Raw genomic sequence first — 27,737 nt, 5'->3', positions numbered from 1 at the left:
CTTAACCCAGCCCACATTTTTAAAGGAAAGCGGTCTAATGAGGAGGCTGGATATGGAAGGAAGAGTGAGACCTTCCCCCGCCCCCAACCTTGGGGAGTCAGGAAAATTGAGGAGAGTTCTCATATTCATGTTATTCATCCTTCCCAGCACTCTCCATGGGGATGTTGAGACAAATGACAGCTAATCAGAAGATGACTGAATTTCTGTCACTATACAGGAGATCCCAAATAGAATTGGTACTAAATATTTTTCCTCCTTCTACATTTAAGACAGAGTAGTGGTGCCAAATTCCAGCTTGGAACCAATTTGGTCACAAATTCCAGATTTGGAACACACAGCTAGACCCGTAGTATTCTAAACCGTCTAATTATTTAGACTTGTCCAATTCTTTTCATTATCCTTGTAATATCACTGCCACCTTTTACACGAATAACTCTCTTGAATGCTGCTTACCACATTATGATGGAGTTTCATTGTACTTTAATTTCTGTTGACTGAAAATCTGCAATTAGGCTCTCATTGGGCATCCTGAAAGAAGAAGTCAACTGAGCAATTAAACTGGGTAGCCGATTTAAGGTTATGTGTTTGCTTGTCTTTGGCTCAGTTGTCTCTCCACTTCTTCAGTTCAGTTCAGTTGCTCAGTCGTGTCCGACTCTTTGCGACCCCATGAATCGCAGCACGCCAGGCCTCCCTGTCCATCACCAGCTCCCGGAGTTCACTCAGACTCACGTTCATCGAGTCAGTGATGCCATCCAACCATCTCATCCTCTGTCATCCCCTTCTCCTGCCCCCAATCCCTCCCAGCATCAGAGTCTTTTCCAATGAGTCAACTCTTTGCATGAGGTGGCCAAAGTACTGGAGTTTCAGCTTTAGCATCATTCCTTCCAAAGAAATCCCAGGGCTGATCTCCTTCAGAATGGACTGGTTGGATCTCCTTGCAGTCCAAGGGACTCTCAGGAGTCTTCTCCACTTCTTATGGCACCTCTTTTCTTAATAGATGTGAGGTTCAAGAGTGGTTGGTAGCTATTATTTGGATAAAAAAATGTTTTCATAGTCTTTGCCACACTAAACTCCAAAGAAAATAGAAAGACTTTCTCATGGTAGTAATTACTCTTTGGGGGGGGGGGGAGTTTAAGTAACTTATCAAACATAACAGAATGGGGAAAATAATTGTAAATATAAATGTCAACATCTAAAATTCAGTGTAATTGTGACTGCAGGTAGCCTGTAAAAGGGGCATATTTAAGTTGACAGTTTGCCAAAGTAGCTTTTTACCAATTTTTAAAATAGCCACATATGTAATTTTTGTGTCTGGTATAAAACAAGTGTAAGCAAATTAAATAGTCTCTCAATTGTGATGCCTTCCTTGCACCTCAAGCTGAACAAGTGTGTCCTCTGGAGATTTCTTGCTTACTTACAAAAGGAAGAGACTTTCTACAATACATATGCAATATTTTGTGCTTAATGTTTCAGTCCTAAACTGTTTGGAAATGTATTTCATTCAATCTCAGTCTACATATATAATATGATTACCAGATATCTGTGAAGAAAGCAGATCCAAATGCTTTCAGTAGGAATTTTTGAGGCTAGTAATAAAAGAATATTTGCTATTTTTAATTTCCCAGAGCTTTAGCATGAGAAATGTCTTCATTTACTTTAGTACAGCCAAATGATTTTTTAACAAAAGGCCGACATGTTTGAAAGAAGGTTGCAAAGCATGCTATTATTTATGTATATATTAATATATATACATACATATATATATATTAAATATATGGAAATATCCCTATAACATTTCAAAAGCTAATGTATCTATTCATTTTTATTTGCTAAGTGCTTAGTGTGTTTGATTTACTGTATTTCTTAAAGAGACATAAAGGTAAATTGGAAATGGTCCATATATTGGACCTCTATATATTTTGATGTTTAAAGGAAAGAAATAATTAGCACTCCTCTTGCCAACCCGGATTTAAACCATTTGAGAAATTAAACTTCACTGTAATCAGATTGGAGCTACAATATGACCTAAGTTACAGATACAAGGCAGCTTGCAGAATGACACTGGGCAGTGGCTGCTGGAGTCAGCTCACAGGGCTGTGAGGGCCCCTTGCTTTCACACCTTCTCTGTTCAGTGATATTGTATTGGTAGCTTGAAATTAGCCCTGTTTGTAGTAGTATTTACACCATGGAAATTGGTAAATGACACAAATCAGAGGCTTTCCCTCCCCTGGAGAGCTGCTTGTTAAACATTTAATGGCATACTGCAGCCTGAAAACATGGGTTAGTCCAAATAGGGCATCTTACTATTTGGACATGCATCAGCTCCATGCAGTGGAGGCAGGAAGACACCCTTGTTGCACCTAGAACTGAATGTGAATGAACTCGAGATCACTCACTCATGAGGAGGGCAAAGAACTCTACATTAGAGTGCTTCATTACTAAACTCATCCTGATGCAACGAAGCTAGTTTAAGGACAATATAAATACATGTCATCCTTGTAGGCAAAGCAAGAATTTTACAGTGTACTTGTGAACCTTCTATCTTTTGGTCACCAAATATATATATTATAGTTATTTTTAAACTTGAGATCATATTTCTTATGAACAGTTTTCATTGTTATCAATATATTTTAACTCATCTGATATCAGTGGAAACATATTTTGTGACTAATTTCTTTTCATTGAGAGACGCTACTGCAGAAGAAGCTTGCCACAGGGCTCTTCTTGTTTGTTTTCTTAATAGAGAATCTGCATTTTGATAACATCACTTGAAATATAGTTAAAATGTTCAAAACTGCTACATGGTAAAGCACACTAATACATTTTGCAGGCTTTGCAGTTTTAAATATTTTTAATTATTAATGTATTAAGCATATAGAAAGAAAGTATAAAAAATAAAAAATAAGCACCTGGTACAAATGATTCAGATTTATCCTTGTTTGTCATGTTTGCCTGAGAACTTCTTTTTCCTATTTAAAATACACAGATACCCCCAAACTTCTGAGTCCTTTACTCCCAGTCCAAACGCCTCTTTCCTCCTGAAGCTCTTGCTTGCTCTCCCTACACATGCTTTTGAACTTTAACAGCATCGGTACTCATGATAATATGTAGTCTAAATGTGTTCTTAGAATTTACATAAATTGTATAATTTATGAATTTATTTTAAATTATGGTTTTATTATTTAATGACTATGAAATGTAAAAAGCAAAACTGGATTTGAAATACTTTTCCATGTTTGATATGAGCCCATGCTGTCAAGTATAGTGTCAAGTAATTTTTGTTTGTTTTGTGTTTGTTTTCAAAGATGTATTCAAGAGATTTTGTAATCTGTGTGTTCTTATATTCTTGAGAATCTCTGTCCATTATCTTTATATTGAAGGACTTTTTTTTTCAGTATTCTGGTAATGTAATTTTTAAATTTCTTTTTAATATTCTGGTAATGATGACAGAGAATGAGATGGTTGTATGGCATCACTGACTCAATGGACATGATTTTGAGTAAACTCCTGGATTTGGTGATGGACAGGGAAGCCTGGCGTGCTACAGTCCATGGGGCGGCAAAGAGTCGGACACGACTGAGCGACTGAACTGAACTGAACTGAATGTACTTTTGTCTTTCAAAATGTGTGGACCTGGCCATGGAATACTGAGTTAATCCCTGGTGGCTCAGACAGTAAAGAATCTGCCCACAATACAGAAGACCCGGGTTTGATCCCTGGGTTGGGAACGTCTCCTGGAGGAGGGCATGGCAACCTACTCCAGTATTCATGCCTGGGAAATTTCATGGACAGAGGAGCCTAGCGGGCTGCGGTCCATGGGGTCACAAAGAGTTGGAAAGGACTTAGCAACTAAGGCTTTCATTTTCACCACTGCCTTCCCTGCCATCTTTTGGACTGGTGAATTTTGGTGTTTGCTATCTTTTTTGGGTACTTGAGATATGAGGTTGTTACTTCTGTTATCTTTATACTTGCATAGCAACTTGGCTGAGAATGACATTCTTGGCTCACACTTTCTTTCCCTCAGAACTTTGTATATACTGCTTTTCCCTCTTCTGTTTGATGTTGCCCTGATAAAGGCTGATACTAGACTTTTCTGATACCAGATTTTTCTTCCTTGCATTTAACTTGCAACCTCTCCTTGATGTCTATCCTTAAAATGCTGGATATTCCTTAGTGGCAATCATTCACCAACAGATTTCACTGCAGCATATTGCATAGTTTAACAGCCAAATTTGGTAGTTTCTTCCTTTCAGAGAAATTAGGCATTTTGAGTGTGTTATTCCTTCTGTTCTGTAATAATGTTTACTTCCTAGGAAAACCAATATTCTCTGTGCTGTATATCAGCTTTGAATTTCCTTCGCAGTTACTGTTATTTTCTCTCTAATTTCTGCAGTCAACACTATCTTTAGATCCGAGCAAGACAGACTCCTGCCTTGAACACCGTACATTAGAGCTCCCCAACCCCACCCTCCTCTATCTGCTGCAGGAGACCCAGGCAGCCATGTGCAGTCAGAGTCCATATCTCCCATGTGGAACATACTGCAGCACCCTAGTCCTGGAATTCCTCTACCATGAGCTCCAAACACATTTCAAGGAGTGTGGTAGCTTCCTATAGCTCTCTGAATATAGACCATACCACTGATAAATTTATCTTTAGACTTATTTGGGGCTTCCCTGGTAGCTCAGCTGGTGAAGAATCCACCTGTAATTCAGGATACCCCGGTTTGATTCCTGGGTCAGGAAGGTTCCCTGGACAAGGGATAGGCTACCCACACCAGTATTCTTGGGCTTCCCTGGTGGCTCAGACAGTAAAGAATCTACCTACAAAGCGAGAGACCTGGGTTCAATCTCTGGATTGAGAATATCCCCTGGAGGAGGGGACGGCAACCCACTTCAGTATTCTTGCCTGGAGAATCGCATGGACAGAGGAGCATGGCGGGCTACATACAGCCCATGAGGTTACAAACAGTCAGACACGACTGAGTGACTAAGAACACACAGACTTATTTATCTTTAGGTTTATTGGTCAAATGTTAACTATCTGTAGAGACTGGACAGAGTTTGGAAGTATGGCCTGGGGTATGCACACCTATGTATTTGAGGTACTCATGGTATAAGGAACACTAGGGTGGGAAAAGGAGAGTGATGGGCCCGGGTTAGAGACTGGGGACTGGAACTTGTCCATCTTCTCTGCCTCCTTCTGACGTGGATGCTGAGTTTTCCAGAAATTCTGTAAACATTTTAAAATAGTTTATTAGCTTGAAATTACAGTTATTTAATATTTCATTGTATGGTATTTTAGTTTTACCCCAGATGCTGAAAATATTCCAAACAAGCCTATCTGAAACTCCAGATTTTCCTTTCCGCAGTCACAGAGATCATGTCAAGCTTTCCCTTTTTGTCAGTAATTGCATTGCATTCATGTCTATTCTCTAGCTTGCTGTTTGCATTTTACTTGTGAGTTTGGTAATGGTTGTATTTGGAAATGCACCATGTTTCTTTGGGTCTTCAATTCCATTTCTGTTTTATTCTTCTGTTTGTTTATTTTATTTCACTGAGTGTTTCTATAGCACGGAAAGCACTCAGGGCAGATTTCTTCCAAAATGAGTTCTTTACCTGTCTTTTGCATAATGTACTCTTTTGCTTCTTTTCTTGCCACAATTGCGTTTTATAGAGTCACCATGCCAGTTCTTTTTGTCTTGCTTAACTTAAGTAGCTCTGCTTTGAACTTCCAATGGCCTCAAGTAGTATGGGTGACTTTTCCTAACTATGTTCCTAGCATGTCTTAAGTCTGACTTATCTTCCCAAGCAAGCCCCAGTATGAAAACTGAGCTTATTTCATGTTCTAATCACAATTCTATACCTTGAAGGCCAGGGCAGTGGGGGCAGGAGAAGGGTGAATAGGGATCCTGCAATTGTTGCTCTCCCTTTTTAGAAAAAGTAAATGTCGTGTTCTGCTTCATACTCCTACTACATTCAAGGCTTTTGCATTTGCCCTTTTTTTGTCGTATTATTCCTAGAGTTCAGCCCCTTGCTTACTTATTGTTTCACTGTCTTCTCTTCTACAGTTCTGCCCACTCAGCGTCCACATCTATTTTTTTTCATATTTGACACAATTTGGAAAACTTGAAGACTATTGTTAACTTCACTGGTACCATCCTGAGGCACTGAGACCAGTTTAAAGATCTGTACTGACTTGAGTTAAAATTCTATTTCTTTTGCTTATTTCAGTGTTTCAAATTTAAGACTGTGGGCTGTGCCTCTTTATTTATATTTATTTATTCTGTTTATGAAATTAAGCATTTTTACTGTTTTTTCTTTTATTTGTTAATGAGGAAGGAGATTCTAAAATACTCTTCGCTCTCTAATATACACATTAACATCCTTATAGAGTACTCCCCTATATTTTAGAGAATTGGATTATTACTGTATTGTTTTTGACCACTGAATCTAAGTGACCTATCTGTGTCTTGGCACTATTTGCTGAGCAATGCTTTGAAACATCTTGTAATAAAAAGTCCTTCGGTAACATGCAATGACAACCTTATGTTGCAACATCTTCTGAGGTGGACTACAGTTGAACTTTGTTTAGTAATAATAAACATTGAAGTTGGGGACTTGATTTACTTAAAAAAAATTAACTCGTGAAGCATACATTAAACTAACAAATATATTGACAGCTAGACAAATCCTTGTCTTCCATAAGATCCGCTTGGTACTGGGAAGAATAACTCAAGGGACACTTCTTTCTACATATAATGAGGCAATTAAAGGTTGAGAGAACACTTTAAGAGCTAAACTGACCCTGCAGCAAGTAAGATGCCCTCATTTATTGTTTAAGGCTAATTCAAGTATATTCATTTTCAGAACTGTTTGTCTAAAGGTTTTCTCAAAGTTGCAAAAAGAGACTAATTCTAAATTGGACTGGTATAATGACATAGAGTCTCTTGTGCCAGGGGCTCTCAAAATGGTGTGGTGTAAGCTGGCTAATCCCTGTGTACAGATTTGGTTTGCATGGTCTTTGTGTGTGTATGTTTGAAAAATCTGTAAACTTTATATAATAAAGTCACTCTTCTCTCCCTCTTAAAATCTTTCAAAAGGTCAAGACAGTGCCCTCTTTGTGTTTCCTTTAGACAGTCATATCTTCTACTGTCCACAGAATTCCCTTCTTTATTGCAGTGTACTCACATGCCTTCCTCGGTTAAATTTGACAACTGTTTTTGTGGTATATCTGAAAATGCGACATTACTTTATAAGCATTCCTCATCGTTATTAAGTAAACATAATTATGTTTTATGTACATAAAATGTATTATTTACATCGTTATTATGTAAACATATGGTTAATACCAGCATTCTGGAAAAAAATGCCTAAATGGCTAGATATTACAAATTACCTGTAATATTTAGTCATCATTCTCTAATTCTTGGATTATATGTGTTCTAAATCCATATGCAAAATCTAATTTTTTCTGCCAGTTAAACTTTGAAATTTCAGCACATTTTATTCACACTGCCTAATAATTTTGTATTATATGGCATATTTTTAAAAATTCCTTTCTTAATGATGTTAAGTAGCACAATTAGTCCATCTTTTCATTAATTTAGACCCTGGTAAAAAAGAAAGTGTAGTTTTGAAAGAAGAAACAATATTTCTGGGTTTTAGATTAGCAGTGTAACAAATAGGCTAATAATTTTTATTTATTTGTTTGTTTGTTTATTGGCCATGGCACATAGTATGAAGGACACTAGATCCCTGACCAGGGACCTAACCTGTGCCCCCTGCATTGGAAGCTTAGAGTCCCAACCACTGGACTCCCAGGGAAGTCTCCCTGTTTTTTAAACAGCAATGGAAATTTGACCAAGTAGAGCAGTCAGTCTGGAGAAGGCAATGGCACCCCACTCCAGTACTCTTGCCTGGAAAATCCCATGGACGGAAGAGCCTGGTGGGCTGCAGTCCATGTTTTCACTTTCATGCATTGGAGAAGGCAATGGCAACCCACTCCAGTGTTCTTGCCTGGAGAATCCCAGGGACCGCAGAGCCTGGTGGGCTGCCGTCTATGGGGTTGCACAGTCGGACACGACCAAAGCGGCTTAGCAGCAGCAGCAGCAACAAAGTAGTCAATCAGTCATGTCTCACTCTGCAATCCCATGGACTGTGGCCCACCAGACTCCTCTGTTCATGGAGCTCTCCAGGCAAGAATACTGGAGTGGGTTGCCATGCCCTCTTCCAAAGGATCTTCCTGACCCCCGGGGATAGAACCTCGAGTCTCTTACTTTTGCATTGGCAGGCAAGTTCTTTACCACTAACACCACCTGGGAAGCCCAAGTACAGTAGAACTATCTACAATTTTGGCCACTAGAGGGCTTTCATATATATATATATATATCAGTATCAGTTCAGTCGCTCAGTTGTCCGACTCTTTGCAACCCCATGAACCTCAGCAAGCCAGGCCTCCCTATCCATCACCCACTCCCGGAGTCCACCCAAACCCATGTCCATTGAGTCGGTGATGCCATTCAACCATCTCATCCTCTGCATCCCCTTCTCCTCCTGCCCTCAATCTTTCCCAGCATCAGGGTCTTTTCAAATGAGTCAGCTCTTTGCATTCAGTTTATATATATATATATATATTTTTTTTTTTAACCAATGAAAGCATAATTGTTAAGATAAACAGTGAAGTTTATATGGCAACCAATGTTTACCTGGTTAAAGGCAAAAATGTAAATGTGGTTATAGTATATAGAGTATGCCAGAATCTTATCCTGACTGTACATAAAATATAATATTTGAGGTATATTTGTAAGGCACTGTTTTATAATTTAGTAAATGAAAAGTAGTCAATATTTCAGACTCACAGATGGGAGAAGTTTTCATATGTTCATTGCCTTAACATTTTAAAAGTATTAGAAAAATATTCTACGTTTCATTTATTTTAATACCATATATAGAACATGTGTATTTCTGGTACCTTTGCATATCTTTTTGTTAGAACTAAACAGTAGGAATAGCTTTTGTTATGAATACTCTGTTCTTGCTAAAAAAAAAATCCATGCTGAAGTCTTTCACATATTTTTCAACAAAATGACAGCTGTGAAAGATCAATTTTCAAAGTCCTAGCAGATTTAAACGGCTGTTGACTCTCTGTGGTAAGATTTTTTGTTGTTTTTCAAATTATGGGTAAATTATTTTTTATAAAATATCTCTGGAGGCCTGTGACAATGAAGACAGATGCTTGAGAAGCCTATTATAAAAGAATTCCAAATTTTAAATCCCCTCTCTTTCATCTCATATATTCTGCTCATTAAATCAGACATGAAGGTGTTATATTTTAAAATGCAACTCCCTTTACTCCATTAAGAATGGAGTAGAACTCGGGCACAGGGGGGAATATGATAATGCTTTCATACCTTTGTTAAACCAAGGATAATGCCCCGCATGTTTCTACCATAATTGGGTTAGACTAGATATTTTCAAGTTGGGAAAGACATTCTAAAGATGGGCTTTACAATAAATGCTGGAGAGGGTGTGGAGAAAAGGGAATGCTCTTGCACTGTTGGTGGGAATGCAAACTAGTATAGCCACTATGGAGAACAGTGTGGAGATTCCTTAAAAAACTGGAAATAGAACTGCCTTATGATCCAGCAATCCCACTGCTGGGCATACACACTGAGGAAACCAGAAGGGAAGGAGACACGTGTACCCCAATGTTCATCGCAGCACTGTTTATAATAGCCAGGACATGGAAGCAACCTAGATGTCCATCAGCAGATGAATGGATAAGAAGGCTGTGGTACATATACACAATGGAGTATTACTTAGCCATTAAAAAGAATACATTTGAATCAGTTCTAATGAGGTGGATGAAACTGGAGCCTATTATACAGAGTGAAGTAAGCCAGAAAGAAAAACACCAATACAGTATACTAACGCATATATATGGAATTTAGAAAGATGGTAACAATAACCCTGTGTACGAGACAGCAAAAGAGACACTGATGTATAGAACAGTCTTATGGACTCTGTGAGAGAGGGAGAGGGTGGGGAGATTTGGGAGAATGGCATTGAAACATGTAAAATATCATGTATGAAATGAGTTGCCAGTCCAGGTTCGATGCACGATGCTGGATGCTTGGGGCTGGTGCACTGGGACGACCCAGAGGGATGGAATGGGGAGGGAGGAGTGAGGAGGGTTCAGGATGGGGAACACATGTATACCTGTGGCGGATTCATTTTGATATTTGGCAAAACTAATACAATTATGTAAAGTTTAAAAATAAAATAAAATTAAAAAAAAATAAAGATGGGCTTTAGAGATTTTCAGATTTTTTTTCACTAATGCAAAAATAATGTAATGTAACCTTCCCATTTGAATCATTTTCAATAATTTCCCCTAGGTTTGCTTATGACAAGAATAATCTTTGTTAATGACTTGTTTTATGGCACTGTCTTTCCATTTCCTCAAGGCTACAATCATAGTTGCTCACATCACTTTTCTGTTTCAGCTTTGCCTTTAACTTTCAAGTAAAGGCCAACTTATATTATTTAGCATGGTATTGAAGACCGTTTGGTTTGCAGCACTTCCTCACCTGCATCCTGTTTTCTTTCTGTCTCTATGCGCTTTCTGCTTTTCCTAGTTTACCTCTGCATCTATTAAACATGCCCCCAAATGTGTGTCAATACACACACAGCACATGCACAAACCATACCCCTTTCCATCTACCACATTACAGCTTTCTACTGGAAATCTCAATTGATTCTCAAACCCCCTTTCCTTTACTTTTTAGGGCTTCCCTGGTAGCTCAGCTGGTAAAGCGTCTGCCTGCAGTACAAGAGACCCGGTTTCTATTCCTGGGTTGGGAAGATCCTCTGGAGAAGGAAATGGCAACCCACTCCAGTACTCTTGCCTGGAAAATTCCATGGACTGAGGAGCCTGATAGGCTATAGTCCATGGGGTCGTAAAGAGTCAACCACGACTGAGCGACTCCACTTCCTTTACTTTGCATTTTATCGTGCCTGGAATTATCTTCCACTTTTTCTACCTGATCCTTCCAAAGTATGTTAGTTGCTCAGCTGTGTCTAACTCTTTGGGACCCCATGGACTGTAGCCCGCCAGGCTCCTCTATCCATAGAATTCTCCAGGCAAGAATACTCCAGGTGAGTGGGTAGCCATTCCCTTCTCCAGGGATTAAACCCAGGTCTCCCGCATTGCAGGCAGATTCTTTACCAGCTAAGCCACCAAAGAAGTTTAATACTCCTATTTCTGACATTGTTTCTCCCTCTCTGGCAGAATTAACTGTTCTTCCTCTCTCCTCTCAAAATATTTTATATGTAATCGTACTCTAACAGGCGCACAGATACCACAGACTATTTTTCTTTCTTTCATCTTTTTTCTTTTAATTAACAATGTGGGAGAACTAATATTAGGAAGGGAGACCCAGTTTCACCATCATACAGCTAATGAGAGCCCAAATTATAATTATGTCCAATTGCCATACCTTCGAATTCAGCTATGTTATCAACATCAGCATTTCTAGAAATATTGAAAGTTCAATAAATGCTGTCATTTCTGTAATTATGTGTTTGAGATATCAAGAAAGGAGTAATAGATTTTTTCTGATGTTTTTGACAAGTAATTTAATATTCATATAGATTATAAGATAACTTGGACAAATATTAGTCTAAGTTACAAACTTTCTCTTCCTTTACATTATATAGTAAACTCAGTGTCTGATAAAAAGTAAAAACATATGTCAAAGTGTCATTTTAATGTGTATATAAATATTTTAATACTGATATTGGTAAATGATATCCTTTAGTAATCTTGCAAATGTACTTTAATATATCATTGCAGGGTCTTTCCTCTAATAGAAAATACCTTATATTTTTAAGATAAGAAATAGATTAGCAGTCTCATGAACTTAGTTTATTTCCAACCTGAATCAATCACCTCAAAAGTTTACAAATATACACCAAACCATAAGCAGTAGCAACCTAATGTAAAAGTATTTTGTTATAGTATCTTTGCTTTATTTATTTATGTCATGATTTTTTTCATTCAATATATATATATTTTGTTTTGGGCATAATGGCACAGGATGCTGTGCCCTCTGGGTCCTTACATTTTCACCATGGAGACTGGCATTAAAGAGCTATTTACATGATCCATCACTTTGTTAGTGCACTTCATACTGTGAAGCACAGATGCAGGAGCTCGAGGCTGTGTTGCAGGACTTCAGGGCTATCGGGAAGCTTTCCTTGAAGACGAGAAATAAGGGTTAATTTTTGAAGGATAAGGAAAAATATGTGTGAATATGAATATGTTTGCCTATGAGTGTGTGTGTTTTGTGTAGACAGTGAAGGATAACCAGGTCTTGCAGGAGGATGACTTATACAAAGATCCAGCTTAGCATCTTCTAAGCACAGGACGAAATAGAAAAAGCAGGGGCACGGGGCAGGCTGATGTATAAAGCAGGACCCAGATCATGTTTTTATTAAGTATTTAGTCTTTATCCAAAGAGCGATAGGGAACCACTTAAGGTTTAATAATTTATGTTATATGTACAGACTTAAGGAAAGCACTGTCTGGCTTCAGTACAAAAACTGGATTAAATGAAAGAGACAATGGGTTGGATAGAAAAGAATTTTATTCTTACAGCTTTACTCATGATGCTTACAGAATATTTTGTATTGATCTAGTTTATCATCAGTAAAGAATGTAATACACAATCTGAGTTTATTCATTTGCACTTTTACAAATACAGAAAGATATTAGAGATTGAGAGGTCTAAGCATGTGCTAAATTTACAGGTCCATTATCTTGAGTTACAGCTTCCTCCTTTACATTATTAACATAATGGAATCATTTTGATGTGTGTACTACAAAAGGCAAGAGGATGAGTCTTTTATATCTATTAAGCTGCTGAAGCAATTGTGATGAGGGATGTTTCCTTTTCCACATTTTATAAGAAACCTTAGTACAAGCATATTGCCCATTAAAATAACAAGGTACTTTATGAAAACAGAAATTAAAGTTAGCAATGCATTTCAACTGTCATATTCTGTGGGTAATGTTACAGAGGAAAGAAAAGTTGTAAATACTCACTAAAACTAACAGGCAAGTAAACATGAGACTTACATGAAGTGATCATCACAGCTAGTGCCTTAGGGCTGAGCTGTGCATTAATAGCACTTAATCGCTTGGTTCTCAGTTGTCTTATGTTTCTTTATTCTAAACAGCAAGCATGTGGGTAGATGACATTTAGAAACTGTGTGTGATAATTTGGGGGATTTCTACTTCCTCCAACAGCCCTTCAAAAATGCTTGCAGTTCTATGAGGAAATGATTTAAATGAAACCAGGTACTATTGTATTATAAGTTAAAAAAATTAAACATCTTCGTTTTTGCAAATTGTAGTTACTAATTTTGGATCAAGTGCTTTAAATAACATAAACTGTTATTTGTGATAAACTGATACTTATGTAATTTTCTAAGGCTGCCAAGACCCATTAACATTTTTGGATAAATCATATCTAGAGTTTTATATTTAGACCTGGACTTTCTACATGCTGTTCATTCCATGGCTACAAAACAATTTGACTTAAAAAGAAATTAACCTACTAAAATATGTATGTCCATGTGCATCCTCTGTCAAGGAGCTAACTTTATGCATTTTTTGGATGGTGCCACAAAATATTTGTTAAATATTCACAAGGAAACATTCCTTTCATTCAGTAACCAGCACCTCAATAATAAAAGTAGAATGAAACACTGCTAATGAACTCACAAAGAAATAAATTTACACCTGTATTTCTAAACCTGAATCTTTCAAAAGAGAGCTTAAGTTTCAAATGGATTCTCTTTTTACATCCATTATACTCATCACTCACTGCAATAGTTTTCTTTTCCCTATCACTGATGTGCTGACAACTTTCCAGTTATTTGACCGTTGAATGTAATTCATTATTTTTTTCTTGAAGTCTTCTGATTTCCTGTTTTAGCTTAGAATAGTCACTTTGGGGACTCTAGTATAGTTATCATTCTTGAATTTTTTAAATTTGTTTTCACACTTCTGTGTTAATTATGTTTCTTGCATCCTGTGCTTTCTTCCTTTCTTGGATTCCATTTTACTGAGCTATAGAATATCCTTAACTTTTAAAGCACGGACACAAGAGAAGTAAATTGTCCTAATATCTAAACATTTTAATTTTTCATTATAATAAATTGTTGATTTAGTTACTATAGAATCAGGGTTAAAATTATTTTTGCCGCAGACCTTTGGAGGTTACTGGTAAAATGTCTTTCACCCTCCACTCATCCAGAAGACACTGTGATGATTATTTAATTATCACCTCTTTCTGGGTTTTCTGTGTTTATTTGGTAAGTTATTGACTTTGTTTTCTTTTTCATTCATCCTGATTAGCACTCAATTGACTCTTTCCATCTGAAGCTCCTAGCATTGTCAACTGTGAAATTTCCTCTTTTTTTTCATTATTGCAATCCCACTTTTTTTTCTTTTTTCCCCCCATTTTTACTAGAACTTCTCAGTCATTGAAGCTGCAAGATTCATTTTCTTGTGTTCCATGCCTTTAAATCTTTTCTTACATTTTCCTTGAAAAAATATTTTTGATTTATGATTAGGAATATTTATTAGATTCTTTTAAATTTTCTTAAAAATATCTCTTTATATTTATATTTATGTTTTATACTTCAAATGTGTCTTATTTTATGTCTCTTCTTTTATAACATTGTATTATTTTATAGCTGCAATATATTTTCAAACTTCTTCTAGTACACTAATTAAAATTACTACAAAGTTCTCTTAATTAACTAATAACAGTCACTTTATCACTTTATCGTAATATTGATCTGTTCATTCATCTTAGTCCTTCTATTTTGGGATGTTGGAATTATTAAGATGTTTTATCAGCCTCTCCTACATACAGGAAAAGGCAGGATGCTGACTGAAGATTGTGAATATGTCAGATGGCATGCAGTACTTTAGAAGACAGGCTAGCTGCTCTTGCCCCATTTCTACCACCTTCCCAATGGAAAAACTTAATATTATTATTGTGATAAAAATAAGGGAGAAGAGCTTAGTTTTGAGATGCTACCAATCACATTTAGGGCCTTCTTATCCAGAGACATTGTTCAGTCTCTTTACAGCAAGAATTTCAGTTTATCTTGGGATGTAAGCTGTTAGCACATTGCCAGTCTTGTTGCACCATTTGACACAAACTATTTTCCATTGTGAAAGATAGTCACTCAGCAATTTCACACCCTAAATTTTGCATTATTTCTCGCTCCTACTGTCTCTCTATTTCATTTTCAAGTTTGGAATCCTTCTGGGACTCCATCAGTGCTTTTACCACCTTTTTATTCATTCACTCAAGTATTCATACGAGCTTCCCTGGTGGCTCAGAGAGTAAAGAACCTGCCTGCAATGTGGGAGACCCAGGTTCAATCCCTGGATTGAGAAGATCCCTGGAGAAGGGAATAGCAGCCCACTCCAGTATTCTTGTTGGGAGAATCCCATGGACAGAGGAGCCTGGCGGACTACAGTCCGTGGGGTCACAAAGAGTGGGATATGACTGAGTGATTAACACTTTCACTTTCATGTACTTATAAAAATCTCTGATCACACTTAGACCACAATTCGAGAAGATTTTCTGAATTTATTACTGCTTTTATTTCTTTACTCTCATTTGAATATGATTTGCAAAGGAAGGCACTAAGTACATATGATCAGTATCTATTAAACTAGAAGCCTCATGTCTTAATCCTCAGTGTCTCATATAGTAACAGATTAATAATATTTGTACAATAAATATTTGTCAAACCAAATTGACCCCACATAAAAAGAAGAAAAATTGCATTATAGTTTTAGCTTATTTTCTGTTGATCAGGCTTGATGATGAATTATGATTATTGCTATTTTTAAATCTTATTTACTTTCAGAGAAAAGGGTATAAATTGACACAAATACCTTCAAAAGCATATACTGCCTTCTGCCTCAAAAAATGGTTCAATTTTTAGTACGAATCTTTAAGCAAGTTTATAACCTTCATATTTATTTTCCAACAAGAAAGAAAACTTCCTGGGATCACTGAATGCATTATCCTTTCTTTAAGTCTTGCTGTTTCACTCCCATAAATAGATTCCACTTGGACAGATGACTCAGTTTCAAGTTCGAGATACACATTTCTCCTTTGCTCCTGATGTTTAGGTGTGGATGTTCTTATATTTTTGATTGATGTCATGCTGCCTTCTCTCCTCTATATATCTGCACCATGTCTCTCTAGTCCTCCTTTCTTTTATTTTGTTTTCCCCTTAATCCCATCATGCCTGTGGTTATAATTCCTTTAGTTGCAATATGATACTTTGAAATTCTGTTAGCAAAACATAGAAGTGTAATTATAAGGATACAGTGTATCCCTTGTCGGGTTGATTTATTCATCTTTCACTTGGCTGCAATATCCTCTAACTCACCAAATAAATAAACTTCAGCAGCCTTCAATGTGTTATCCACATGGCAGCTCTGAGAAATACTTCTATTTCTTTCTAAATTTATTTAAGTAGTGATAAATATTTATTTTATCTTCAATTATAAGACTTTACACATGACATAAAATAAATACTATATCAAATATAACCTGAACTTAACAAATGTTAACACTTTATCATAATTACTTTATGTGAAGTTTTAAAAGAAAATATTTCATCGATGTAGCTGATGTCTCCTGACAGTCTTTCCTCTTCCTTCTTGCCTAAACTTAATGTATATCAGTTATTTCATGTTGTATAAACTAAAATATCTGTGCTTCTACATATAAACAGTATATATTATACTTTTAGTGGATTTTTTTTAACATTTTTGTGCTCAAATGAAGGTGTTTGAGATTTATCACTGTTGATACGTATAGCTGTAGTTACTTCATTTGAACTAGTTTATATTTACTTACCTTATCACTTACTAACAGATATGTAGGTTGCTTCCAATTTTTTGCAATGGCAAAACAAACCAAAAAAGGAAAAAAAAAAAATACAAGAACTATCCTTGTGCTTTTTCAAGCCTATGCACATCTCTTAGAATTTCTCCAGAATAGTCCAGACTTTGTTCCTAGAAGACCTATTCCATAGAGTATGAACCTTATCCAATTTATAAGACATTGTCAAAAAGTTTCCCAATGCACTGAATTTGCATTTCCACTGGCAATATACAAAGTTCCCATCTACTCACCTCATCAAGTAGAACCATCGGACTGCTTCGTTTTTCCTAAACTACTCAGAAGAAAATAATACTTTCTCATTTTTCTTCAGTTTGCACTAGCTTGATTACTTGTGAGACTGAGGGTATGATTTTTGAAAATTTGGAGCTTACTTATGTGAATTACTTCTTTGTAACTTTTATCCCATTGTTTGAGTGTGTGTATGTGTGTGTGTGTACATGAGCTTTCAATTTTATTTCATTCATTATTTTTCATCTCTGATGGATAATGTCTATCTCACTCTCACTTTTACAGAAAAGTTACACTATATTCCATATCCAATTTCTTTCTTTCAGTAGGAAACATGTTTCTAAATTTTATTGAGGCTTCAATTGCTTGTGTGAAAATCTCCTGTCAGTCTAAATTTTGTTGTGTAAATAGTTGGTGTTTTATTTTGTTGTTGTAAAACTTTAATCATTACTTTCTAATGCTCTGTATTTTCACTGTAGTATCTCTGGTTGTGTGCTCGCTTATGCTTTCCTGCTTGAGACTCTGCATACTTCTTTAATTAGTTCTGAAAAACTGAATTCATTGTTTCTTTGAATATTGCTTCTCTCACTTCTGAAACCCTTTAAAAAATATGTAGTCCTTTATCACAACATAACTAGGACTCTCACAGCATAGCTGCTATCCAACTCTCCAGCCTTGTCTCTCAAAGTGTCCTTCAGCCAGGAGTCCTCTCTAAATTGCTCACACTCAAGGGTTCTCTTCTATCCAAGTATCTTGATGAGGCTCTTTCCTAAATGGACTTCTAGAATCACTCCTGTTCTACAAGTTCACTATAACTCATCCTTCAGGAATGCTTCACCCACTTTCTCACATGGTTTTATTTCCTCTTATAATAGCTTGTATTTATCTTTCAAAGCACCTGGGGCATTTGTGCTTTTATAGTTACTTGTTTGAGAACCTCATTGATGTCAGCCCATTCCACTCGATACCCTGTTCCATGGAGGCATTATTTTGCTTGTTTCTGTTTTTTTTTTTTCTGTTGTTGTTGTTGTTCTATTAGCATTTTTAGGCATTTGGGAAATAGCACTGTACAGATAAAGACCAGTCAGGAACTACTGAACCATTAGGGCCCCAGGCAGTGTATTTAGCTCTGAAAATCACTTTCACTTTCCTCACAGTAGACTAGCTTTCTCTCCTTTGCTGAAGATTAAAAAAAAAGGCTTAGGTAGGTAACCACTCTGGGTTAAACAGTACACAGTACACATGAGCCAAGATGTTCATCTATCTATCATGATATTTAGGTGTCCTTCCACTTGAATTTCTATGATATCTGGCCAAGAGCTAGAGAATGTGATACCTACTCTGTGCATCATTTAAAAAGCAGAGACATTACTTTGCCAACAAAGGTCCATCTAATCAAAGCTATGGTTTTTCCAGTAGTCATGTATAGATATGAGAGTTGGACTATAAAGAAGGCTGAGGGCCAAAGAATTTATGCTTTTGAACTGTAGTGTTGGAAAAGACTCTTGAGAGTCCCTTGGACTGCAAGGAGATGCAACCAGTCCATCCTAAAGGAAATTAATCCTGAATATTCATTGGAAAGAATAATGCTGAAGCTGAAACTCCAATACTTTGGCTATCTGATATGAAGAACTGACTCATTGGAAAAGACCCTGATGCTGGGAAAGATTGAAGGCGGGAGGAGAAGGGGACGACAGAGGATGACATGGTTGGATGGCATCACCAACTCAATGGACATGAGTTTGAGAAAACTCTTGGAGTTTTTGATGGACAGGGAAGCCTGGCATGCTGCATGCAGTCTGTGGGGGGTTGCAAAGAGTCAGACATGACTGAGTAACTGAACTAAACTCTGTGTATCATTTATAGCTAAGTCATTTTCCCCTGATTTGATTCTAGAATTCAGTGATTATGAATTTTAAAGTAACACCTTCAAAAATCAAATAGAAAAAGAAGTGCTTTTGCTCACAGTTGAATCAAAGAAACAACCTCAGTGAATTCATACAAGTTTTGTTGAGTCCCTTTTGTATACCATTCACATATTTGGTCTTTAGGATCCAAGAGTAAAAACCAACAAGATCCTCAGTCTCACTGAGATTGAGATCTAGAGAGAAGACAATATTCCAATGCTCAGCTACTACTAAACAAATAATATAAAAAATATGTGATAACTTTAAATGAAAGAAATGTTTTGTTGTGAATATTTAACAAATTAACTAGACCAATAAGGGAAATTGCAGTAGGAGGGGAAAATGTACTTCACAAGTTTAACTCCTGAGCTAAGATTTTTATAAAAAGTAAGAGTTAATTAGACAAAGAGGAGAAGTCAGAGCATTTCAAGAAAAAGTAGTATGTTCAAATTCCTTAGGGTGGGAAGCAGACTGGCAATTATGAGGATCCAAAAGAATATCAAGAAGTGTGAGAAAAGAAAGGGAATATTATTCGAGTTGAATATAGAGGGTTCTCAAAGCTAAGGAATGTTCAAACTACCATACAACTGCACTCATTTCATATGCTAGCAAAGTAATGCTAAAAATTCCCCAAGGCAGGCTTCAACAGTATGTGAACCAAGAACTTCCAGATGTACAAGTTGGATTTAGAAAAGGCAGAGGAAACAGAGATCAAACTGTAACATCCATTGGATCATAGAAAAAGCAAAGGAATTAAAAAAAAAAAAATCTACTTCTGTTTCATTGACTACTCTAAAGCCTTTGACTATGTGGATCACAACAAACTGGAAAATTCCTGAAGAGATGAGAATACCAGACCACCTGACTTGCATCCTGAGAAATCTGTATGCAGGTCAAAAAACAACAGTTAAATCTGGACATAGAATAACAGGCTGGTTCCAAATTGGGAAAGGAGTACATCAAGGCTGTATATTATCACCCTGCTTATTTAAAAGCTATATGCAGAGTACATCATGAAAAATGCTGGGCTTAATAAATCACAATTTGGAATCAAGATTGCTGGGAGAAATATCAACAACCTCAAATGTGCAGATGATAATCACTCTAATGGCAGAAAGTGAAGAGGAACTAAAGAGCCTCTTGATGAAGGTGAAAAGCTGGCTTAAACTCAACATTCAAAAACCTAAGGTCAGGGCATCCATTCCTATCACTTCATGGCAAATAGATGGGGAAAAAGTGGAAACAGTGACACATTTTATTTTCTTGGGCTGAAAAATCACTGCAGATGGTGACTGTAGCCATGAAATTAAAAGACACTTGCTCCTTGGAAGAAAAGCTATGACAAACTTAGCGAATTAAAAAGAAGAGATAAAAAGAGAGAGAGAGAGAGACATTACTTTACCAACAAAGGTCCATATAGCCAAAGCTATGGTTTTTCCAGTAGTCATGTATGGTATAAGAGTTGAGCCATATAAAAGGCTGAGAGTCAAAGAATTGATGCTTTCAAACTGTGGTGTTGGAGAAGACTGTTGAGAGTCCCTTGGACAGCAAGAAGATCAAACCAGTCAATTCTAAAAGAAATCAACCCTGACTATTCATCGGAAGGACTGATGCTGAAGCTGAAGCCCTAATACTTTGGCAAACTGATGCAAAGAGCCAACTCATTGGAAAACATACTGATGCTAATAAAGACTGAGGGCAAGCGGAGAGGGGGCAACAGAGGATGAGGTGATTGAATGTCATGACTGACTCAATAGACATGAGTTTGTGCAAACTCCAGGAGATAGTGAAAAACAGGAAACCCTGGTGTGTTATAGTCTTTGGGGTTGCAAAGAGTCGGACACAACTTAGTGACTCAACAACAACTGATGCCCAGGTGGTAAAGAATCTGCCTGCAATTCCGGAGGCTCATGTTTGATCTCTGGGTGGAGAAGATCTCCTGAAGAAGGGAATGGCAGCCCACTCCAGTATTCTTGCCTGGAGAATTCCATGGACAGAATAACCTGGTGGGCTATAGTCCATGGGATTGCAAAGACTCAGACAAGACTGAATGGCTAACACACACACACACACACACACACACACACACATACAACAACATATTGAAGGTCATTAGGAGTACTGTCTCATACTGGCTAAAAAGGGCTAATTGTTTTATTTTCAGAAATCTTGTGAGCCATTTGTGAAATAACTGTTATTGAAAATTGAAGTATACAAACCTATATTAAATACATTACGTTAAAAAGAAAAGTTTTTGTCTAATTCTAGTCATTCCTAATTATTTTACTACATTTTAATATGTGTTTGTACTCCTGAGTTTATGTCTATTTTACTGGTATGGTGGAAACTATTTATAATGATACACACTTACATGTTTCTTCCCAGTCTTACATTCAGTGATGCTGCCTTACTCACTTGAAGTTAACCGTGGCATGAGACCACACCATGGAAATTGGCAAACTCTTTAAATCAGGATTCACACATATCCCTAAGAGCCAGTTATTCAACAATTACCAGAACAACACTGAGACTTTGCAAGCCCCTGGACACCATGCTAAATTGATATGTATCACAGAAGAAATGAGCAGGTATTGAAAGTTTTAAGCAGGGAATGACAAAAACACAACTCCGTGTTTTAAAAGATCACTGAGATTATAGAACTGAGAGGGGAGGCAAGGCTCAGACTGGGATCAAAGAAAGGAAGATGGAGAGAAGTGAATGGATTCAGGAGCTAAAACTGAAGGCCTGGCTCTCATGGTACTAGTATTAACCAATCACAGAAGACTCACGTGTGGAAGAAGTAGATTCTCCGTGTCCTCTCTACCTTCTGGTTGGTTATGATGTCTTCATTTTGAGCACAATCTTGTGTCAAAGGGCTAACTTCACAGTTGAACACACTTCAGCCTGAGTCAGAGAGGAGGAAAAAGCCTAAGTATGGAAACATGAGATGAAGGGACTCATTCCATTTGAAAATAAATTATTTCTAAAGTCACCCATAGCTTCCTTCATCGTTAAACATAATATTACATGGACGGCAGCTGTGAGAATGGTCTCTAAGATCTGTGACTTCAGAGAGTGTAAATGACAGAGGGTCAAACTTCCTGGCTCTGAAATTGAGCATTTGAGCCGAGACTATGTTTCCCAGGGGCTATCCCAGACCATGACTTAACAGCGAAGAGACTCTAAGCTGGCCGGTCGTAGGAGGTGCTGGATTCCTTAACTCCATGGCTCTCCACTGGCCCTGCCCAACTTGCCTTAGAAAGGAATGGCCTAGAACTCCATGTCTTCACAAGCACTCTCTTACACTCGGGGTTGATCCTGCATTGTGGTGTGATGGGCCTGCAGTCTTACTTGACTTCCTGATTCTGTCTTGTGTCTTTGGCATATACTGAGCAGCTATGAGTTGGATCCTTCCCCCAAGTGGTAGCAGACAAAAGTAGTGTAGGTTTCTGGATCCAAGAGAATGTTTCACCTCCTTCACCAAGGACATAGACACTCTTTCTTCCAGCCTAGAAGCAGCAGATCATTGCCTATGTCTTAGAGTTTAGAGGATTTCTTGCCATCCCCCTAGTGCTGAAGGCTTCTGTTGTATAAGAAGGATCTGGGAAATGGGTGAATTTTTGTGCCCAGGAGGGACCCTTTGCAGTCTCTCCCTGCCCTCAGAGAAGCCTATGGAAAAAGGGGCACCAAGTGAGAACAGGCTACATTGTGTCTGGGGTCCCCTGCCTTTAATTGCTCTTTAATGTCTTGGCTGTTTTCTTTACTCACTTTTGTATACTACATCTTTGCCCTGTGATTGGCCAAAGATGGAACAGTCTTTGTGTCCTGTCTACCCTCACAGGGTTTGGAGCTCTTTACAGTTCAGTTTATTTGGTTACTTTGTGATCTCAGTTCTCTGATAATCTCTAGAAAAGTTTTGATTTTTGCAGATTATCAGGCTTTGTTTCATTTTAGCATGAGATTAATGTTCTCCTATGCTTTCTACAGGGTAAGTCAGAAGGAAAGCTCCCTCCTCTGTTTAAAATCAGTTTAATAACCAGTGGGGAGAAGGGTAAGGGAGGGGAAAATAGGAGTAAGTGATTAAGAGGCATCAACTACTACATATAAAATAAATAAGCTACAAGGGTATACTGTACAACACAGGGGATATAGCCAATATTTTATAATACATTTAAATAAAGGGTAACCTTTAAAAATATCAAGTTACTTTGTTGTATACCTGAACCTAACATTGTAAATCAGTTTTAAAAATCAGTTACGTTTCTGTATTAGATTTTCTCTTTGGATACAGCAGAGTCAGGGATAGAACATATACATAAATAACATATTCTAGACATGTAAAATCATTATGTTATCAAATAGTTTGTGCTCTTCTGGTAGATATTCTAAATTTGTTGAATGAAAATTTAAGAACAATGGAATTCACCATTCAGTATTAGTCCCTGTTCCCATATTTGATTATGAAATAGGAAGACACTTGTGGTATATTTTGCTTCGGGTCATTATTCAACATGATTACCTTGTCCTTTTTACCAGGTGGTTGACCAGATTGATACCCTGACCTCTGACCTACAGCTGGAGGATGAGATGACTGACAGTTCCAAAACGGACACCCTGAATAGTAGCTCAAGCGGGACAACAGCCTCCAGCATAGAGAAGATCAAAGTGCAGGCCAATGCCCCCCTCATTAAGCCCCCAGCCCACCCATCTGCTATCCTCACGGTCCTGAGAAAGCCAAACCCTCCAGCGCCTCCTCCACGGTTGACACCCGTGAAGTGTGAAGACCCCCAGCGAGTGGTGCCCACTGTCAATCCGGTAAAGACCAATGGCACCCTTCTGCGAAATGGAGGCTTCCCTGGGGCACCAACCAAAATCCCCAACGGAGACATCTACTGCAAACCCAGCAGTAACTTGGAAAAGGCTCCCGGGCAGCCTCTGATGCACAGACCCGAAAAAGACAGGTGCCCCCAAGCTGGGCCTCGGGAACGAGTAAGGTTTAATGAAAAAGTCCAGTACCATGGCTATTGTCCTGACTGTGACACCAGGTATCACGTAAAGAACAGGGAGGTCCACTTACACAGTGAACCCGTCCACCCACCAGGAAAGCTTCCTCCCCAAGGCCCTCCCCACCCACTTCCCCCTCATCTCCCTCCTTTTCCACTAGAAAATGGGGGGCTGGGAATAAGCCACAGTAACAGCTTCCCCCCCCTCAGACCTGCAACTGTGCCTCCTCCCACTGCACCAAAACCACAGAAGACGATCTTGAGGAAGTCCACCACTACAACAGTGTGATGTATGCCATTTAAAAGAATTTTTTTTTGTTTTTTTGTGTTTTTTTTTAATTTTTCTATATTATAAACATAAAATAATAAGTAATGAGCACTTTCTACTCAAGCAATAAAAAGCCCAAATATATTTATCCTGCATTCAGCAGAGTGACATAAAAATCACCTGGTAAGTATGCAGTACGTTGTTTATATCCTGAGTATTCATTGTTTAAAAAGTTACATGATCAGAAACCACAGAATAATGAAAAAACTGAATATATCATTTTTTTTTCAGTTAACCCATTACAAACTGTAGATGTCAAAGATTTTGATTTACTATAAGATATGGGATTAGATTCATTTTATTCATGCCTGACTCATCTATGCATTAATAACATGCCATACTCTTAACTTCAATGTCATGCTTTTTAATAAGAAATTTTAATACTGAAGGACTATTTTATTATTTTTTTCTAAAGATGTATGTCACTAGTTTTGCATAATTAAATGCTGAGGATGATACAAGAAGGTTTATTTTCTATGCTATACAATTATGATCCTATGTCCACCTATATATGTAATGAAAGATTTGGTCTGTGGAAATATATGTCAATAAACAATGGTAAATAATGACAAAACCAAATGTTCCTCGGAATTAAAATGAAGCAGTGGTTCACTCAATCCCATGGTAATTTACATCAAAATGGATAGCAACTCTTGACAGAGTTTGGAGATCACTGTGAGTATAAGTCAGAATGCTTCAAATTAAATATCATAATCCAGGTACTAAATAGGACTGTACACATTTTCATATGGTGTGCTTCCATTTTGGCCCCTCAAGGATGATCTAGTGCATGCCAGCCCTTGAAGGTCCCCCTCACTCTCAGCAGGCCTCCCGGACGCTCCATAAACCAGCTCACTGAAGCAGTGGGATGACTCACCTCCTGCATCATCAGGCTCTCTGCCTCCCCGAGGGCGTCCCTCTTTTATAGGAGAATCGTACGGGAAAATACAGATGTTTCCGGAACAGGATGTTTTTAGCATTCGCCTTAAGCTGATTCCCCTCAGAGGTGAAATATGCCAGGGTTCTTTGTTATTCTATAGAAGGGAGAGAGGAAATCCTTTCCTTCTAATATCCAATAAATGTGCTTCTCTTTAATTTGTCAGCTTAGGTGATACTTACCCAATTCTTAACTACCATGATTTGGACTGATAGTGTGATTTGCCCTGGAGTGAGAAATGGGTTTACTCCCTTAGAATCATGATGAAAGGTAAGTGCCTGAGCAAAATGTGTCCATAAAGTGGCAGGAGTAGAGGGAGTCATCTTTGGTGGAGATTTGATTATTATGCAACTTAAAAAGGAATACTGTAATACTTTTGAATATTTGGGTTTTGATCTCAAAACTTCAATTTTTGCTGCTGCAGAGAGGTACTCTTCAATCATATTTCTTTGTTGCCTTTTTCAAGTTATATCATAATAATTTGGAATACTATTTTTGAACAACTTCCTATTTAAAGTGATAATATATTTTAGGCATAATTTCCTAAAGAAAATAAGTTTATTTTTTAAAGGAACAATGAAATAAGGAAAAAAAAATAGAGATATCATGTTGAAAATTTACTCTGCATGATTTTTGTTGTGTGTGTGTTGGACATGAAGATAATGCAAGCAGAATAAATTCAACTTTTCAGAAACTTAGAGAACACAAGACCAATAATCAAAGACCAGAATGTAAAGTGTATTAACTGTATGATCTGTATGTTTAATAAATGTGTGCCAGGTAAACAAATAATTGACTTATTGAATATCAGAATTACACATATATTCTTAATGTTTTAATGTGTTCATTTAGGCTTGTTATAAGTAAACCCAGGATTTAATCACCTTTCTAGATTTAAATATTTACATCCTTTCAAATGTCCATCTGGTGTTAGGCCTTTTGATATTATAGTCGTAGAAGACTTGCTCTTTTCTCTCTTCAGGCCCTCTTTCTTCCACGGCCAATTACTGTGACCTCATAATTATAGTTTGAGACTTTGAACCTTGTGATGTCTGGGAACCAACCTGGACCTCAAAATTGAGCTTACTAACAGCCGCATATCATCCGTGGAGCAGATAACTCATTTGCAGTAAAGCAAGTTGAATAAGCTGGATGATTTAAGCTTGCTGGTTAAGGATATTTGAGCCAGATGCTTAGACACAGTCTCTGAGGTTCAAAGCCATCTCTCTTCCTCAAATTTTAGACAAAGCTACCTCATAAAAGATCATATTTTTATGTTTGATTAGTGACATATGCCAAAACCACAACTCCTGTTTTTATTTAACACATTTCTAAGTTATTGGCCTGTAAAGCTGAGTTCAGCCTCAGCGTTAAGACAGTTACAGTTGCTGACCTTCTTCTCTTATTACAGTCTATCACTTAGTCAACATTAAATGGTAGATTACAGCAGGCGTTGGCCATTCTTTTTAGTTTTTTGTCCCATATGTTCCTTTTTATTTATTTATTTTTTCACTAATGTATAGAATAGAATATATTGGGCCAATAGGGGTTTTTTTGCCCAATAATTTTTTAACATTCCCTGGAACTTAGTCATGCCTCTAAATATATATAAACTTGTAAAACATGGAAAGTAATTAACATAGAGTGTCATAATATTTGCCTGGAAACTTGCAATTAAAGTGTCATAAGTGGCAGTGCAGTTTTCGTAATCAGCCAACTTTTGCTTTTGAAATTTAAATTCTGAAATGCAAGTTCTGCACGTCATTTATTAAATCATCGTAAAACATGGTCTATATTTTTTCTTCCTGAATATACCAAAGTAGGATTTTTTTCCCCCCAAATCTTTAAGGCCATGGTCTTTTTTCACATCATGATTTTAACTCTTTTATTCTACTACATGGAATAGTATACCAAAAAGCTGACCTCCATACTCCTTTGGAAGATAATGTTTCTACAAAATGTAAAGTGGTAGTACTGCTTATGACCACATCTCTTTATAGTGAAAGGTAGAACATATGGCTCAAAAACCTATATCCATTAATTAAATTGGAATAAGAAAAATAGGCAGAGGCTGAGGTGGTGAGATGGTTAGATAGCATCACTGACTCACTAGACATGAATTTGAGCAAACTCTGGGACATGGTGAAAGACAGGGAAGCCTGGCATGCTGCAGTCCATGCACACACAGCTTAGCAACTGAACAACAAGGAAAAATTTTGTCTTGTTAGTTTAAACACAGATGGTCCCATTTTTGTGATGAGAGGTTATTGTATCTCCACTGCTAAGTGGTGAAAAGAAAAGAAAGTTGACCAAAGTTCTCTTCCA

At 37.3% G+C, this 27,737-nt stretch overlaps 1 protein-coding gene across 1 annotated transcript in view; it reads left to right on the top strand.

Annotated features, from left to right (window-relative positions):
* Positions 1-25,041, top strand: part of PRR16 (proline rich 16) — a 183,321-nt gene extending 158,280 nt beyond the window's left edge. Inside the window, exon 2 of the mRNA XM_055550142.1 lies at positions 23,681-25,041. Within this exon, the coding sequence (XP_055406117.1) occupies positions 23,681-24,436 (756 nt within the window). The 3' untranslated portion in view covers positions 24,437-25,041. The remainder of the gene's footprint in view (positions 1-23,680) is intronic.
* The last annotated feature ends 2,696 nt before the right edge of the window (positions 25,042-27,737 follow it).

Source organism: Bubalus kerabau, chromosome 1 (genome assembly GCF_029407905.1).
Source record: "Bubalus kerabau isolate K-KA32 ecotype Philippines breed swamp buffalo chromosome 1, PCC_UOA_SB_1v2, whole genome shotgun sequence".
NCBI lineage: Eukaryota > Metazoa > Chordata > Mammalia > Artiodactyla > Bovidae > Bubalus > Bubalus kerabau.
This window is presented reverse-complemented; position numbering and strand designations above follow the sequence as displayed.